At 42.9% G+C, this 17842-nt stretch overlaps 4 protein-coding genes across 6 annotated transcripts in view; 2 read left to right on the top strand and 2 right to left on the bottom strand.

The window, feature by feature from the left end:
- The window catches only part of LOC115241649 (acidic leucine-rich nuclear phosphoprotein 32 family member B), a 9190-nt gene extending 1970 nt beyond the window's left edge, over positions 1-7220 (bottom strand). The window contains exon 1 of the mRNA XM_029817496.1: positions 6907-7220. Coding sequence (XP_029673356.1) covers positions 6907-7014 — 108 coding nt within the window. The 5' untranslated portion in view covers positions 7015-7220. The remainder of the gene's footprint in view (positions 1-6906) is intronic.
- Positions 7221-9063: 1843 nt separating this feature from the next.
- On the top strand, positions 9064-10379 carry LOC115241647 (60S ribosomal protein L44). 2 transcript variants are annotated; one of them, XM_029817494.1, is made up of 4 exons: positions 9064-9220; positions 9548-9721; positions 10031-10147; positions 10233-10379. In XM_029817494.1, exons 1-4 carry the CDS (start codon positions 9218-9220, stop codon positions 10251-10253), a joined length of 315 nt encoding a protein of 104 aa, XP_029673354.1. In that variant the 5' UTR covers positions 9064-9217; the 3' UTR covers positions 10254-10379. The 2 variants fall into 2 exon arrangements, with proteins under 2 accessions (XP_029673354.1, XP_029673353.1); XM_029817493.1 differs by having other exon boundaries at positions 9088-9339.
- On the bottom strand, positions 10237-12234 carry LOC115241648 (WASH complex subunit 3). Its single transcript, XM_029817495.1, has 4 exons — positions 11992-12234; positions 11700-11864; positions 11311-11582; positions 10237-10466 (listed from the first exon to the last, which is right to left on the bottom strand). Exons 1-4 carry the CDS (start codon positions 12040-12042, stop codon positions 10454-10456), a joined length of 501 nt encoding a protein of 166 aa, XP_029673355.1. The 5' UTR covers positions 12043-12234; the 3' UTR covers positions 10237-10453.
- Positions 12235-12369: 135 nt separating this feature from the next.
- Positions 12370-17842, top strand: part of LOC115241646 (transportin-3) — a 7331-nt gene continuing 1858 nt past the window's right edge. Inside the window, exons 1-18 of one of the 2 annotated variants that reach the window (XM_029817491.1) lie at positions 12370-13117; positions 13552-13755; positions 13883-14040; positions 14114-14186; positions 14304-14441; positions 14526-14740; positions 14815-14959; positions 15062-15208; positions 15308-15543; positions 15620-15759; positions 15847-16038; positions 16181-16419; positions 16499-16639; positions 16719-16930; positions 17052-17208; positions 17314-17481; positions 17559-17671; positions 17748-17837. In XM_029817491.1, the coding sequence (XP_029673351.1) occupies positions 13001-13117; positions 13552-13755; positions 13883-14040; positions 14114-14186; positions 14304-14441; positions 14526-14740; positions 14815-14959; positions 15062-15208; positions 15308-15543; positions 15620-15759; positions 15847-16038; positions 16181-16419; positions 16499-16639; positions 16719-16930; positions 17052-17208; positions 17314-17481; positions 17559-17671; positions 17748-17808 (2856 nt within the window). In that variant the 5' untranslated portion in view covers positions 12370-13000 and the 3' untranslated portion in view covers positions 17809-17837. Of the gene's footprint in view, positions 13118-13551; positions 13756-13882; positions 14041-14113; positions 14187-14292; positions 14442-14525; positions 14741-14814; positions 14960-15061; positions 15209-15307; positions 15544-15619; positions 15760-15846; positions 16039-16180; positions 16420-16498; positions 16640-16718; positions 16931-17051; positions 17209-17313; positions 17482-17558; positions 17672-17747; positions 17838-17842 lie in introns of those variants that run through there. The other variant, XM_029817492.1, reaches the window with a different exon arrangement.

The raw sequence follows: 17842 nt of genomic DNA, 5'->3' as shown, positions 1-17842 counted from the left end.
GGGACTTTCCCTACGCGCTAAAGCAGGATGGGACAGGAAAAGGGAAATGGCGGAGGGAATTGCGTCTACCGAGTGATCTGTCGGCGATGCCAAAAACACGAAGGACAGGTAGTAGAAAGCATCGCTACTTTGGCGAAACGAGAAACGTTTAGAGAGCTGTTCTCTCTTTCCCATGACATCGTCCCGGCGTCGCGTTGCGTGCTGAAGGCGAGAAAGAGACCGATTAAAAGGTACAATTTTACGGAGCGAAGAAAAGCTAGCGTTTTATCCCCTCTCCATTGATTTTCGACAAAATGGCTGTATACAACGAAGGTACGCTCACAGTTCGACACAATCCAACTAATGCAAAGCAACGCCAAAAACAAAGGATTGGTTGAAGAAATATAAATATTCTTATTTTTATTTTTATTCTTATTTTTTTTTTTTATACTTTTTTCTTTTTCAATAAATACACCACAGCAGCTGCAGCGGCTATGCGTCGTCTCCTAACCTCTATTACAATTGTAGCTGCCACTGTACGTCTGTATCGTTCCACATACTCAATGTACTGACTATTATAATGCATTTTTATTATATGCGGTTAATTGTAGACTCCAAATAACAATTAACTGCAATGCTGATTGTATATACAAAATACGTAACGTTGCAAGTAAACAGAAATCCAGCGAAGACATGCTCCATGGAAAAGAAGAAGGTAGTAGCGAACAGCTTTTCAACGCTGCTTTGCATTGCGATGGAGTGGGAGTAATACGCCAGCGTTTCTTCGCTCGCATGAAATTCCAGTTTAATAATCGAGCGTTTCATGAACTGGGCATAGAGGAAAACGCGGGAATTTACAGACGTCTGCCCACGCGTGCAACCTTAATACCCCCGATAGTTGTAATACCATGCCCTTGATCCAGTCCCGATGACCCGTAACGGCCATAAAACGCAATAAGCATCATCATAGGAAAGAGAGAGTAGGCAGCAAACGGAGTTTGCTCCGAGGGCAATTTGAAAATATACCGCCAATGAGGATCCCGAAGTCGTGTCTGGATATCTAGCGTAATTTATCGCTCGAGCGAGAAAAGCATGCGTGTGCTAAATAATACAAGTCCACTTCGACATATCGTCGAAGGTGTCGTGGATCGCGACGCTCGCAACAACGGTTTCCGACATTCGGCATATTCTTGTTTCTACGAGAGCCGCGTCGGTAACGCTGGACTCGTGACCATACGGCGTTGCTGGCCGATCGTGGTGGGGTGATAGCCGCGCTGGCGGTGATGATGATGATGGCGGGTGGTGGAAGTGGTGGCAGCGGCGATTGCAGCCGGCTGGTGTGTGTATAGGATACACGCGCCGTGCATATCAGCGGGTACGAGAAAGCAGCTTCGGATGCGCGCGCGGCGCCACGTCGGCCAATCGGAAGCGCGCAAACCGGCGACGCGCGGTGGAAAAACGGGCGGTGATTGGCAGATGACAAAGTTGCACGCCATGGCGGGGGTACGGTTCGCATCGCGTACAATCAGGGAGAGAGAGGGAGAGAGAGAGAGAGAGAGAGAGAGAGAGAGAGAGAGAGAGAGAGAGAGACGGAGGGAAAGATAAGGGAGGAAGATACCGGAGCAGCGTGCCAAGTGTCGCGTACAACGCGATGCCTTCGAATAAGAGTATAAATCTAAACTAAAAGAGAACGAGCATTCCGTGAGAAAACGGAATATTACGCGACATCGGACGAGAGGATCGGAATGATCGCGAGGACACTGCGCGTCGATCGCGTCGAGAAATGCCGATCGATCACGACGATCGAGTTAAGGATGAGTACCGGAAGTGATCGGCGGCAAGAATACCGGAGCAGGATCGAGACATTCGACGTACAATCAATGTTACGCGCTCTTTCCTCCCTCCCCCAAGTTTTTTTCGATTTCAAATGATTTCACAATCTAAAGCTTATTATATCATTTGTTCAGCGTCATGATGTATTTATGGACCATTGATCCAAGAAATGAAACAAATATATTTACATACACATACATATTGTCTCTTTCTTCCTTTTTTCTATCTCTGCCCCCCCCCCCCCTCTCTCTCTTTCTCTCCTACAATAATTGTATCGCCGTATATGGTCGACCTGTTGCGATAAAATGCTAATAAAGGATCGGTCACCGATGGCGTCTACAAACAATGGAAACCCGATCAACAAGCTGACGCGCGTATTACTTTAAACTTGCTCCTATATTCTCATTCGTTTGTCGATTCGCGAATGTTCGGCTGGAAGCGATTAATAGCGTCCAGTCGTATTCACGCTGTCGTTCGTTCGACAAAGACAGACGACGAGGATGAGGACGACGACGACGATGATGACGACGCCATCATCGCTTGTTATCCCCGCGCGATTACCTATCTACCCATTCCCAATCACGAGGTCTCGCTAGATAACCTAATGCTCATAACCTATCGTTTTCTCGTATAAATGTATAAGTATTTGTACAAGTGTCGATCGACGCGATCAACACTCGTTACGTAATAATGCACGACGTTCGTGAATCTCATCGGCGGATTATCAATGAAATCGTGCTCGCTAAATGATTCGTTTTTTTTTTTTTTTTTTTTTTTTCCCCGAAACGAAACGGAAATATTATCGGCGAATTTTGCTTGTTATCATAACGATTTCATTTAGCGAGTATCATTTTGGATAAGCTCGAGAAAAGGAGGCGAATAAGGAGACGATCGGTCGTGGCGCGCATTCGGTAACGGTTTTAATTAAGATAATTAAGCGATAAAAAGGTGTTTGCGGGAAGTTGAGCGGTCGTGGGAGACAGAGAAGGACACGATTACGACGATAACCATTAAATGCAATAAGTTATTTCTGGCTGGCGGCACATCGATCCACAAGTACGTTATCCGATCGACGCGACGCGACGCCTTTTCCCGCCTTCTCTCAATAGCCGAACACTACTTCGGTCGCCACGCGATTCGCTCCAATCACGCCGTCTCTTCGTCTCTCTCCCGACCCGGCGTCTCGTATCAATACCCGAGAGCGATACGGCAACGGCAATTTCGGAGCACGGGCCGAAATAGCGAAGCGAAGAGTGCGTTCTCTTCCAAGATATCGTCATAGTCGTGGAAACGAGCGCGATTCCCCATCGGTTTTCCTCCTACGACCTCGACAGCTTCCCGCCTTTTCCCGCGCTCACCGTTCCGGAGCGATACTAATCGCGCATATATAGTTACTCCGGGAGGAGAAAACGCTCATTCGAAAATAGTCATTCTTTTCCAGTGTTTCTCATCGCTCGCTTTTACGATTCAACGAATTGATATATAATACTCGGTAGAATGAACGATAGACGTAATAGAGACGCGTCGCGTCTCTACTCGCGTTACGTGCGTGTGTCATTTACGCGGGGCCCTTTCCACGTGACGCGCCGGCGCTCCTTCGGTTTTCGCCTCGAAGCGCAATCGCATGGTAAATTATCGGCTAAAAATAAAGCCTATCTGCAACGCGCCCCCGACGACGCTCCCCCGTGTGCCGCGATTTAAGATGAAAAGTCGTGGCAACGATGTTTTCTCGAAGGTTCGTAGTTAACGCGTCGCTGCGCGCGGTCGCCAAAGCCGCGAAAAAGAACAGGGAAGCGCAGGAGAGTATACACCGGGTATATAATGCACGGCGTTGCCGCTAGTTGCGCAAGTGGGGTACCTTCGACGAAAAGATAGAAAGAGAAAGATGGAACAGCCGCTGCGCCGCGCTTCTACTTCGACTGTGTTGAGGACGGAGAGGGAGAGAGGTGGGAGCAAGAAGAGGAGGGGAAGTCCGGAGTGAGAGAAAAGGAAGCCTTCGTCGTAGTGTTTATGCACGCAGATCGGTAAACAATTTTCAGGGCAACGTGTCAACCTGGAATAGATATGCGTCGGTCGCTTATCGATCGACCGTCGTGCGCGATTAACCCTCTTATAGCGAATTATCGATCAATTACGGTAGATAGAGATAGAGAGAGAGAGAGAGAGAAGCGCTTACGCGTGGGAGCGTAAAAGATGGAGAGAAAAAGGAAGAGAAAGGGAGAAACAGAGAGAGAGAGAGAGAGAGAGAGAGAGAGAGAGAACGAATGATGAACGCGGGCTTGGTTTCAGCCGCCATAATGGAAACCAACACAGCGACGTGTGATGGTGGCGGCTACTACGACGATGATCGGAAAAATGCGCGGGACGCCCGCTTTTCCGGTTTTTTTCCCCGAAACGAAACGGAAATATTATCGGCGAATTTTGCTTGTTATCATAACGATTTCATTTAGCGAGTATCATTTTGGATAAGCTCGAGAAAAGGAGGCGAATAAGGAGACGATCGGTCGTGGCGCGCATTCGGTAACGGTTTTAATTAAGATAATTAAGCGATAAAAAGGTGTTTGCGGGAAGTTGAGCGGTCGTGGGAGACAGAGAAGGACACGATTACGACGATAACCATTAAATGCAATAAGTTATTTCTGGCTGGCGGCACATCGATCCACAAGTACGTTATCCGATCGACGCGACGCGACGCCTTTTCCCGCCTTCTCTCAATAGCCGAACACTACTTCGGTCGCCACGCGATTCGCTCCAATCACGCCGTCTCTTCGTCTCTCTCCCGACCCGGCGTCTCGTATCAATACCCGAGAGCGATACGGCAACGGCAATTTCGGAGCACGGGCCGAAATAGCGAAGCGAAGAGTGCGTTCTCTTCCAAGATATCGTCATAGTCGTGGAAACGAGCGCGATTCCCCATCGGTTTTCCTCCTACGACCTCGACAGCTTCCCGCCTTTTCCCGCGCTCACCGTTCCGGAGCGATACTAATCGCGCATATATAGTTACTCCGGGAGGAGAAAACGCTCATTCGAAAATAGTCATTCTTTTCCAGTGTTTCTCATCGCTCGCTTTTACGATTCAACGAATTGATATATAATACTCGGTAGAATGAACGATAGACGTAATAGAGACGCGTCGCGTCTCTACTCGCGTTACGTGCGTGTGTCATTTACGCGGGGCCCTTTCCACGTGACGCGCCGGCGCTCCTTCGGTTTTCGCCTCGAAGCGCAATCGCATGGTAAATTATCGGCTAAAAATAAAGCCTATCTGCAACGCGCCCCCGACGACGCTCCCCCGTGTGCCGCGATTTAAGATGAAAAGTCGTGGCAACGATGTTTTCTCGAAGGTTCGTAGTTAACGCGTCGCTGCGCGCGGTCGCCAAAGCCGCGAAAAAGAACAGGGAAGCGCAGGAGAGTATACACCGGGTATATAATGCACGGCGTTGCCGCTAGTTGCGCAAGTGGGGTACCTTCGACGAAAAGATAGAAAGAGAAAGATGGAACAGCCGCTGCGCCGCGCTTCTACTTCGACTGTGTTGAGGACGGAGAGGGAGAGAGGTGGGAGCAAGAAGAGGAGGGGAAGTCCGGAGTGAGAGAAAAGGAAGCCTTCGTCGTAGTGTTTATGCACGCAGATCGGTAAACAATTTTCAGGGCAACGTGTCAACCTGGAATAGATATGCGTCGGTCGCTTATCGATCGACCGTCGTGCGCGATTAACCCTCTTATAGCGAATTATCGATCAATTACGGTAGATAGAGAGAGAGAGAGAGAGAGAGAGAAGCGCTTACGCGTGGGAGCGTAAAAGATGGAGAGAAAAAGGAAGAGAAAGGGAGAAACAGAGAGAGAGAGAGAGAGAGAGAGAGAGAGAGAGAACGAATGATGAACGCGGGCTTGGTTTCAGCCGCCATAATGGAAACCAACACAGCGACGTGTGATGGTGGCGGCTACTACGACGATGATCGGAAAAATGCGCGGGACGCCCGCTTTTCCGGATCGCGATGATAACATTGGCATGTAAAAATGGCGTCCGATCAACGAGGCACACCGAGCACGAGGTGGCGAGGAGCGAAAACGAAAGCGTGCGTGTCAGAGGCAGAGGGCGCGGAATTAAAAATCGCGAGGCGACAAACTCGCTGGACACGAAAAGAGACACACACATACGAGAAACGAGCACATGGCGCTAGCAGCCGTCGAGATCCTCTCCGGTTCCTTTTCTCACTCTCTCTCTCTCTCTCCCTTTCTATACGCATGCGACGCGTAGGGTTTGGCGTTGCCTCGAATTTCGAAATCGTGAAACGCGGTAATTATAGACGATTCCGGTAGGAGTCGTCATCGCCATCGTCATTATCATCGTCAGCCATCGAACGTGCGAGAAGGAGAGGGAGAGAGGGAGGGAGAGAAAGACAGACTCGTCGCGCTCGCGGTGGCCCCGCAAATATACAATGGCGTCCCTTGCGCGCTCGCGGCGAAAAAAACACTACGCACCGAAAAAGATGTTACACGCGGACGCGACGCGTCCGACGTCGAGCGTACTCGACTTACGCTCGGAGTGGCTCGCACAGAAATATGGAGTCCGGCGAACGCGGCGCGGCGCGGCACGGCGCGGCGTTCTCCCTCGCTACGCCGTACCATCTCGCTCGACGGCGCGAATATACGCGGCCGCCGATATACGCCAAGGCGGCACGATATAAAAGCGCTCGTGTTTCGCGTGCCCCGTCGACGATCGCACGGCGGCGGTCATGATGCGTCGTAGTAGAAAAGGCGAGCGGGCGGGAAAATCCCGGTATCGGCGGGCAATCTCCGAGCGATGAGCGTCGTCGATCCCGACGTTAACCCGACCGTCAGAGTCGGAGTCAGAGGAACGAGGGACCAACGGCGTGGCGCGCTTCGCGTATGTATGTATCATCGTCTCGAGAATGTACTAATTTTCGGAGCGAAGCGCGTATCGACGGAGCTACGTGATATGTTTGTACCGATATCCCGATTCTCGTCGTCCGGATCGCGGACGATGATATAAACGACGATCGTAGCACGGAGGCAGAGAACGGTAGATAGGTAATTAGGTAGGTAGGTAGGTAGGTAGATAGAGGTACTCACTTCGGCTGGCCTCTTGATCCCCTTGATGTCGCATTTCGCGTCCGCGGATGCCTTGTCGTTCTCCGTCACCTTCTCGACGACGACCTCGTTATTCTCCTTAGTGCTCATGTTGCTCGAATCGGCGACCTGCGACGCGTCGATAATCCAGAAAGACTCGCGACTTCGCGACTCGTACCGAACTCCCGGAGTGCGAAAGAGCGGCGGCTGTAGCGTGTACGCGTAACGAAACTACGGATACGTGTCCTCTCACGACGTCGGTTTCCGCCGGAATGCCTGAGAGAGCAGCGTCGTCAGGCGAAGACCCGAGAGGCCGCGAGGGAGAGGGAGAACGGGGAGGGGAGAAAGAGAAAGAGGGAGAGAGAAGAGGTACTCACTTCGGCTGGCCTCTTGATCCCCTTGATGTCGCATTTCGCGTCCGCGGATGCCTTGTCGTTCTCCGTCACCTTCTCGACGACGACCTCGTTATTCTCCTTAGTGCTCATGTTGCTCGAATCGGCGACCTGCGACGCGTCGATAATCCAGAAAGACTCGCGACTTCGCGACTCGTACCGAACTCCCGGAGTGCGAAAGAGCGGCGGCTGTAGCGTGTACGCGTAACGAAACTACGGATACGTGTCCTCTCACGACGTCGGTTTCCGCCGGAATGCCTGAGAGAGCAGCGTCGTCAGGCGAAGACCCGAGAGGCCGCGAGGGAGAGGGAGAACGGGGAGGGGAGAAAGAGAAAGAGGGAGAGAGAGAGAGAGATAGAGTGAGATAGATTGGAAGCTCGGGGGACGACGAGGGTGACGAGGGTGACGAGGGTGACGAGGAGGACGAGGAGGACGAGGGGATCGAGGGGGATCGAGGGGGATACGGAAGGGCGAGGGGAACGGGGTGGTGAGAGGCGGAGGAGCCGAACCAGTCAGGAGTGGAGCGTGTACCGACGACTGTGGCGCGAATAGCGCAAAGCGAACTACTACCAGATCACGGCACGCTCCTAGCACGTCCAACCTGGCTTTGTTCAAAAATGAAGATGGCGCGGGTTTGAAACCCGATAATTCCCTGATTGGTCGGCGCTTACGACGTCCCGTATACCGATGTTACCGCGTGCAATCGGCGATTTTATAGCGGCGTATAATGTTTCGCGACACCACGATGGGCTTACGCACGTAACGCGTTCGCCCCGAGTATGAATAAAATTAAAACTCGCGGAGGACGAGGGGTTCGAGAGTTCGTGGCCCGAGCGGGACGTCCGGTTCGAGGCTACGTCGCTCCATTCAAATAAGCCTTGGCGCTGCGAATCGTCCTTATACGTGGCTTTTCGACGCGACCGCGTCTATAAAATCGATAGATATTTTATTTGGAGAAACGATCGGGCGAGGGAAGGATCGCTGGATTCGCGCGGTCAGTTTCATAACTTTCACGCCTCACGCACGTGTCCCGCGAACGGTCAAAGTGCGTGTTGATGCGTGTGCGACGCGCGGATTAATCTATATAGATAGATGGAGGGGAACGACGCCAAATCTTGCAATCGTCGCAAATGCATTCGCGTGACCGGGTTGAAATTATAGGCGTGTTCAACCTACCTTTGACAATTGTCCGTATATTTACATCGCATTACGTAATCTATCTTAATTAAGCGAAAAAGAGAGAATTTAATCATCTCGTTAACCGAATGACACTCTTATCGCGCGATATCGTACATCGACAAAAATGTAATAGACATTCTCGACTTTCCCCTTTAAAATCGATATATACGTATACACATTTATTGTTTACTACACACGCACATACATTAGACGCTACGCGTCGATTAATTGTATATATATATATATATATATATGTTTATATACACGCGTTCATCGCATAGGATTTTGTCAGATGGACGAGCAGATTGTTAGATTGAATCCGCCTCGCGCGGAGCAGCTCGTTTATTTATATCCCGCGTAAGCACAAATAATAAAGGATAGCTTAATATAAGATTGCACTTATTGATTGGATGTTTTATATACCAATTTTGATGCCGGCTGAGTTAATGGCGTAAATCCAATCCGCGGTTTCGCGGCGACCGAACCGACATCTCCGTAGATATTTCTCTCGCCGCGTGTTTTAATACGCGAGAAAGAGATTCAAGATTCTTGGAATATTATAACATCGGTCTGCACATCGTATTAATATTTACGCATGTGGAGCGCAAAAAATGTATATTCAAGGTTCATGAATTTATTGCAACGTAAACGCGTTTGCGCAGACGCGCCGCGTAAAGTTCCCATCCATCGGCGCTTCGAACTTCCGGTCGAATCGCACATTTCCCTTTTCTTTCTATACCAAGATGGTAGGTCGATACGATGTTTTGACGAATCATTTTTATCCGCGAATATTTCGGAGATCGTTGCCGTTAAATACACCGCGAAATCCGCATTCGCATACGAAATATATTTATTGGAATTTACTGTAAATATCTTTTGAGACGACATGCGATAATTGTTACGTGACGGAACATAACCTTGTTAAAGCAGAACATGTTTTGATATACTGCGACGATACGATAACATTTCGTCAATTATTTAACAAGATAAATGGCATCATTATTCGGCAAAATTGTGGTATGTGATGTAATATCTGTTTAATCTTTGTGCGTTTTTTTTCCCATTTTTTAAAGGTTAACGTACCGAAGCAAAGGCGTACTTTTTGCAAAAAATGCAAAGTACACAAGACTCACAAAGTAACGCAATACAAGAAGAGTAAGGAGAGACATGCCTCGCAGGGCAGAAGACGTTATGATCGCAAACAGCAAGGTTTTGGCGGTCAAACTAAGCCCATTTTCAGAAAAAAAGTAAGCCCATATCCTTATATTATTAAAGATATTTAAAGATGGTTTGCAGTCTTGTACTACATTTATTAATGCATAATATGACTAGAAAATACTATCATAGACTCTTTTATTAACGTGCAGATTCATGGATGTTACTTTCTATTGTGTATACGTCTTTAGTGTTATTAATTAAAATGTTACAATATTGATTTGATTGATACCATCAATGATATTAACAATTGACACATGTATTATATTAAAGTAATAAAAATTATTTTTGCTTTCTATTGAATATATTTTATCATATATCATGTGTGCCTGTATATATAGGCGAAAACAACAAAGAAAATTGTATTGAGGATGGAATGTACGGAATGCAAGTACAGAAAACAAATTCCACTGAAAAGATGCAAGCATTTTGAACTGGGTGGTGACAAGAAGAGGAAGGTGAGTACAAACATATTTGAAAAAAATATTCAAATAAAGATAAAACATTGAATTTATTTTTAATTAACAAAATTACTGTTTTCAGGGTCAAATGATTCAGTTCTAAATTATCCACTCAACGTTTTCAACATTCTGTATTTAATAAGAAATAAATAAATTTACAGGGATTTGTATACATCTTTATTTGGATGGTTTGTGTTTTATAATGTGAAAATGTGCAACATGTCTAAACGAGCAGCACTAACGTCTTAATTCTTATTCACCTCGAGTCTCCCTGTTATCCGACGACCGTGGTATAGAAACTATCTATTGTGGAATGCTAACAAGATAAGAAGAAAAGGGGTACTAAAATGATATGTATCTCAGTATTTGCATTTGTCTTTTACCAAATATATAAAATAAATTGTGATTCGTGTACACACATATTGATTAATATAATTTTTTTTTTTTTTTTTAAGAAAGTTTTTCTAGGCACTGAGGATATTAACCTTAGCGTACAGGCTTCAAAGAGGTGCCTTATTAACGTCACGTGTCTCTATGTATATCATATAATAGCATTGTTATATTTCCGCCGTAATGGACACGCGCCTCGAGATGAAACTATTCGACGCAAGAGAAAAAAAAAACGCGATCTTTTATCTTATTAATTATCCAATCTGAATTTTTCGAGCTGTTAACGAGATATAACATTATTATTACTATCACCGGCGTAATCGCGTGAGGGCGAAGATGAAACGAATGACTATGATCAAATGAATAACAATGGCTATTTCGAGTCACGGTCGAGCGGGTCGTCAACGATTTCGACGCTTTTGTACCGCGCCGCTCGCATCGATTCGCCCTTTTTCTATTTCCCCGCGCGCGCAAAACCTACCGCGCGCCAGCCACCTAAAATGCCGGTACCATGTGGTGACCGTGGCCGATGTCCAAAGTAGAGGATGACGAATATAATTTTTTTTTTTTTTTTTTTTGGTATTGAAATAGCAATGTATGTTTCTCTTAATGATAGAGAATTAATATATTAAATTATATTTTACAGTTAATATTTAAATGTGAATATTGAGATATTTAATATCACAAGTATACATATTACTACCAATGTTAATCAAATATACCATAAATGTTACAATATCTGTATAAATGAAAACAGATATCACACTTACTCCAATATGGAGGTGTCCAGTCCTTCCTGCTTCATCTTTAATTTAACTCCTTCTTTTGGTACACCAAAATGTAACATTTTAAAGTACTTTTCATAGCGAGGATCTTTAGCTGCGGACTGTACTTCAGTCTCTTCGTCTTTAGGATCTACTTCACTGTTATCAGGCTCGTCCACTTTGCGTACTTCTACTTCCTCTAATTTATTCTTATCATTCTCATTAAAACTATCTGATTCTTTACGATGTTCTTGTTCTAAACCAGGTATAGAAGATAACTATGCAGAAGCAAAACAAAATATTGAAAAGATGTTAAACTCTAGATAATTTATTGCACAAAGATTTTTTTCTTTTATTAAAATTTCTTTATATACGCTCACAAAGTATTCACATACCCGCGATTCTAGTATTTCTAACGACGCTTCTAACTTTTGCAACTTATTTTCAAACTCGAATAGTCTTTCCTCGCAGCACAGGGCAAATTTATTCAAAAACGTAACGGTATGAGTAATAAAGTGATTTATGAAAGAGACCGTACGTTTTTGGTTGATTGGCGGTACCTAGAATACAAATCATTTCAAACATGCTCCCTGCACTAATTATCATCCCATTAAGCATTTTAACGAACGTCATCGTTCTCGATGGTGCGTTTATGCACGAGAAAGATTAAAATCTCCTTATCGACACCTTTGTGTAGTCTATAGTCGGCTCGATTATCGGTATCTTGTAGTCACTCATCGTGGATTACGGACGTGTAAAGTCTCCGTGTTTCCAGTTTACCAAACTGTCAATTCCTCTGTCACGCGTACTACGAAAACATTTCGCCTCACTGCGTAACGGATATGAAGAGTGGAAACCGCATTTGCGTCTCGAAGGTTCTGCAGGCCGATAACGAACGTCGAATCTGCGCATCGTCGAGGCGCTTGAACCTACATTGCCGATGGAACCCTCAAATAAACGAATCATCGACAGATTACTAATTTGTTTTTACAAAACTTTTCAAACAAATTTATATATATATATAAAAGGGCTCGAAATTAAATTGCATTCGGATAATATTATAACATACATATATTGATTTTTAAAAAAATTATCTTCTATTTTGCGTATACTCCCCTGATTGTGCAGAGAATTATCTTCATTTTTACAAATAAGAAAAATAAATTACAGACAGAACGTGAAAGAAAGTACATTTGTATAAAGGAGAATATTATTGTAAAGATCTGTTTGTTTTTGTTATATTTGCTGCTTTGCATATCTTTTCTCCAAAGAATGATTACACATTCTGTTTCGTCGTGTGGATGATCTGTTCGAGCTACACTCTTTAGCGGTACTTTTTTCCCAAATTTTTCTCCATCCCGTCTTTCTCTTCTCTCGCATATACACACATATATATATATATATGTATATTATATATATTCTTATTTTATAATTTACATTTTGTATTTGCAATTTGTACATTTTGAGTGCTTTAACATGACAGGTGAATAGAACGAAATCACTAAATCGCTTACGACTCCCCTGTCCTTGCACTATCCGGTAAAGGTTAAGTTCTCGGATCGGAGCGAGAAACGTCCAACAGTCCAACCCCAACCTCCAACTGCGGCAGTCGCGCGAGCGCACGCATCACGCATCTGTTTGTCAACCGGGAATCGGCTGTATGGAGATTTCGCGGTGTCCGAGTATTTTCTGAAGCATGGATTCGCCGCCGAGCCTGGAGACCGTTTACCAGGCCGTGTGCTCTTTATATAATAATACAAATCCGGCCGAGCCAGGAAAAGCGTCATTATGGCTGGGAGAATTGCAGAAATCGGTGAGCCTATATACGCGATTGTGTTTTACAGTTTTGAGAAGAAAATGAGTCCTTTTCATTATCTCTCCTCGCACGCACTTTGTTCATCTCAAGTATGCATAAGTGCAGGTTTCTTGTACCTTTGCGTTATCGGCATCGAGAATGAGTGTGTCGAGAGGCTAACCTGAAAGGGGGAACGTGTTATTATTGCCAGGAGAATATATTTTATTACATTGTAATAATGAGTGAATTAAATTAAACATGAAATCAATAACATTGTACCTTTTATTCATATTTTTTTTTTATTAGATTCGATGAATCTTTATATTAATCCATTTAATTAGTAATAGTGATATATGATATCCTTGACTCTACTGGATATACAATTTATATGTCATGTTTTAGGTTTTGTAAAAAGAATTTATCGTTTTGATACGTTTGTATGTGTTTTATAGGTATACGCATGGAAGATAGCTGATGAAATGTTGCATCAAAAACGAAATATAGAGTCTTGTTATTTTGCTGCGCAAACAATGCGTACTAAGATACAACTCTCTTTTCATGAATTACCTCAAGAGGCTCATATTTCATTAAGAGATTCCTTGCTGGAACATATATCGCAAATTAATGAACATACTAATTCTGCTATTGTTACTCAGGTCTTTATACATATTCTCTCATAAAACTACTTTTATATTTCTTGATAAATTTTTATAATTTTGCATTTTTTTGCTATTTAAGCGTTGCATAGTTTTTATTAATAGTTCGAAATTTTCACATTTCCAGTTATGCTTAGCACTAGCAGATCTGGTCCTACAAATGACATCATGGCAAAAACCAGTAGTGGATTTAATTAATAAATTTGGAACAAGCACTGCAAATCTGTGGCCATTGCTTGAAATACTGACAGTGCTCCCAGAAGAAGCAAGTTCAAGATCGCTCAGGTACAGCAAAATGTTTCATTTGATGTCATAAAAGTAACAATCAAAGAATTACAATTGTTTTATTTTTATACAGGCTGGGAGCTAATCGTAGGCATAATATGTCACTTGAATTTAATACAAGTGCAGATACTGTGACAGAATTTCTAGTATGTGTAATAACTATATATCATATATATAATAATTTTTTATCCGATAATGAATGGATGTCTTCCCCATTATTTTAATGTTAGTTATTCAATATTTCATATATAGTATAATTGCAGAAAATGTGCCTAAAGAACGGCAGTGATAATATACAAATCCGAGTGACTATTTTGCGATGTTTTACCAGTTGGATAACTGTTCATGCAATACCACTTGAAGCCATACCCTCGAGCGACGTAATTGCTTATGCCTTGCAAGTGAGTCTCTTGAGGCTGATAACGAGTTTACAGAAGAAATCAATTATTTTCTTTCCTATTTTATCAAATAATTTTATTTTATAGGTACTTAGCAATCATATGGCTGGTTCGCAATTGCATGAAACAGCTACTGACTGCATCTGCGTAATTTTGCAGACGCTAGGGGAAGATATGAATCGTGGTAGTACACTATATAACAATAGCGGTCAACTACAGCAAGTGCAATTGTGTGTTTTCACGAGTGTAATGAATTTAGAACAGCCATATCATTTATCTGTTGCACACGAGGATATGGAAAAGTAAATTCTTTGGTATTCTCAAGTATATTTGTAGCATAAAACAAGTATGTTTGTAGTCATTAAATATATTACAGATCTATAAATTACTGTCGAATATTCACGGAATTGGCCGAAACGTTCCTAGAACTTATGATAGCAGGTAGCGAAGGTGGGGAGCAGTTTTATGCCACACAGATTTTGGACCTTGTTCTTACATGTGTTGGTCATCATGATTATGAGGTAAATATATTGAAAATGTATAGATTTTGATTCAATATTATTAGATACTTTTTGTTCAATATAAATATTTTGGTCACTGATTATATAACATCTTTTGCTAAGGTTGCACAGATAACTTTTAACCTGTGGTATCGGCTATCGGAAATTCTTTATCAGAAAAATAGCGACGATCTTAATACTGTATTTCGGCCACATATTGAGAGACTGATTGGTGCCCTTTGCAGGCATTGCCAAATGGAACCAGACCATGTCAGTATTTACTAGGATTTTATTAAATGATAGCAATATTATATAATATGATACAAGCAATAGATTGGTAATTTTAAGAATTTACATATCAATTGCCAGTTGGGTCTTGTGGAGGAAGGAGGAGGAGGAGAGGAATTTGCTGACTTCCGAAACCGCGTTTCGGATCTGATAAAAGACGTAGTGTTCGTTGTTGGAAGCAGCCACTGTTTCCGACAAATGTTCTCATCGTTGACTGGAGGACCTGGACCACAGGGTCAACCTGTACATACACCTACCTGGGATTCCACTGAAGCTGCACTTTTTGTAATGCAAGCAGTGGCGAAAAACATTTTGCCGTATGTTCCTTTATTTGTTTATTATGAAACAAGACCACTTAAAGATTAAATATAATAATGATTGATTTTGTTACAGAGAAGAAAATGACGTTGTTCCGAAAGTGGTAGAAGCTATTCTTAACTTACCAGAAAATACTCACATAGCTGTACGCTATACCAGTATTCTCTTGTTAGGTGAACTATGCGAATGGATAGATAGGCATCCGCAATCGTTAGGTAAGACTTTAGTAAACATTTGTCATCAATTTAAATATATATTCCAATATAGCATTGTAATATTTTCAAAATTTTCCATTATTTCAGAACCAGTGTTAAATTTCCTCTTAGCATGTTTAAATCAAAAGGGTTTAGGAAGTGCCGCCTCAGGTGCACTGTTAAGCATATGTACAGCTTGCCCGTTACATATGGCCTCGCACTTCTCTGGACTTTTACAAATAGCACGTTCTCTTGACAATTTTGCTATCAGCAACGATGCAGCAATTGGCCTACTGAAAGGTATTTAATGAATTGTGTTATTTGCAAACACATACAATTACGAAATATATACATGACTTTATTATCTATTACTATTAATTTTCTCGCGTTAACGTGGAACTAAATGAGAAGCGCTACTTGTATCATATGTGTGTCATAACAGGAGTGTCGATAATTTTGGCGAGATTACCACATGAGGAAATTACTACGGCAATGCGAGAATTGTGCTGTTTTCAAGCGAGTTCCATATGGACGCTTCTCGCGGATAATATTCCAATCGAGAGAGGAACCAAGACTGATCCTGTGATATGGCTGGATAGATTAGCTGCTATATTTAAGCACACTAATCCTCAAATCGACGAACCCAATAAATCTCATCCTTGTCAGACTGTGGTCATCGAAGTGAGTGTTATTAAAGATAAGAAATCTTTGTAAGAAACTAATCACATTCATGCACGTTTGTCATTATTTATATTTGTAGATGTGGCCAGTATTGTCGAATGTGTGCGAAAGATATCAACGGGATGTAAGAGTCATGGAGAGATGTTGCCGTTGCATACGTTTTGCAGTACGCTGCATAGGAAAACATTCTGCCCATTTGCTTGAACCGATTGTGAAACAGGTATTAATTTTTTACCGTATTATAATTTTATTATTATATTTTCTCTTATTTAATGCAAAACGTCTTTATTTCCACACAGATCGTACCGTTATATACGGTACATCAACATAGTTGCTTTTTGTATCTTGGCTCCATATTGGTGGACGAATACGCGACTGATTCGGAATGTGTATGGAATCTATTAAATATGTTACAAGCTTTTATTGGCCCCACCTTTGCACTTCTCGAACAAGAAGATGGCTTGAAAAATCATCCTGACACAGTAGATGATCTATTCAGGTTATGCGCCAGGTGATTGTGATAACTTTAATTAATCGATAATACTATCGTATCTATCAATGCTTTTATCGGATTGTTTCATGCAATGTTTTTTATGCGATATCGTAATATTTCATTTCTTTTTACACAAAAGGTTCCTTCAAAGAGCTCCTGTCCCTTTATTACATTCTCCTGCTATCGGGAGCATTGTAGATTGCGCTATAATGGCTTGCAGTTTAGATCACCGAGACGCCAACAGTTCAGTAATGAAATTCTTTTACGATCTCTTGCATAGCGGTCGCAGTTATAAGGTAATTCTCTAAACACGTTGTGAGAGTAAACATTAAAATAAAATTCTTTCAACATGCATGCGACTCATAGATTTCGATCTACATCATATTTTTATCTATGTTTAGGATCGATCAGATTATACGATACGGCGACAATTGGTACAAAATATATTGCAAGAGAAAGGCCAAACGTTAATTATAAAATTATTACATGCTTCAGTATTTGAGCTGTCTTCTTATATGCTATCCGATGTGGCTGATGTCATTATAGAACTTACCCGAAATGAGACAGAAGTAAGTTTATTTTACCAGTTCTTATAATATATTTTTTTCGCGCATTTCGCATACTAGTTTTATTTTATATGTTTCAGCTTATGTCGAAATGGCTAGCGGAAGCTATCCTAACGATGCCATCGCAAAACGCAGGTGGAGCTCCTACAGCCACATCCGAACAACTTACTGAGTTTCACAATACAGTCACGAGGTACGTAGCATAATATATCAGTGCAAATGTAGTGCTTAATTTATACTTATATCTTTTTATTTTCTCCGATATTCAGGTCAGAAACACCAAAAACCGTTACACACGCCCTACGAAATTTTGCACGTCTGTACCGCTAAATGCGTTTATATAATATACATTATATTATATATA

The sequence above is a fragment of the Formica exsecta genome, unplaced genomic scaffold (genome assembly GCF_003651465.1).
Source record: "Formica exsecta isolate Colony F162 unplaced genomic scaffold, ASM365146v1 scaffold500, whole genome shotgun sequence".
Lineage (NCBI taxonomy): Eukaryota > Metazoa > Arthropoda > Insecta > Hymenoptera > Formicidae > Formica > Formica exsecta.
Note: the sequence above shows the minus strand (reverse complement) of the source record. Positions and strands in the feature narration are given on the sequence as shown.

What these genes read in the sequence shown, in the direction of transcription:
- LOC115241647 (XM_029817493.1), top strand. Translation starts at nt 9,103, where the DNA reads ATGAATTTATTGCAACGTAAACGCGTTTGCGCAGACGCGCCGCGTAAA. An exon ending in AGCCCATTTTCAGAAAAAAA is followed by an intron (nt 9,722 to 10,030) that starts GTAAGCCCATAT and finishes CTGTATATATAG; the next exon opens with GCGAAAACAACAAAGAAAAT. An exon ending in GTGGTGACAAGAAGAGGAAG is followed by an intron (nt 10,148 to 10,232) that starts GTGAGTACAAAC and finishes TACTGTTTTCAG; the next exon opens with GGTCAAATGATTCAGTTCTA.
- LOC115241648 (XM_029817495.1), bottom strand. Translation starts at nt 12,042, where the DNA reads ATGAGTGACTACAAGATACCGATAATCGAGCCGACTATAGACTACACA. An exon ending in CGACTATAGACTACACAAAG is followed by an intron (nt 11,865 to 11,991) that starts GTGTCGATAAGG and finishes TTTGTATTCTAG; the next exon opens with GTACCGCCAATCAACCAAAA. An exon ending in TAGAAATACTAGAATCGCGG is followed by an intron (nt 11,583 to 11,699) that starts GTATGTGAATAC and finishes GCTTCTGCATAG; the next exon opens with TTATCTTCTATACCTGGTTT.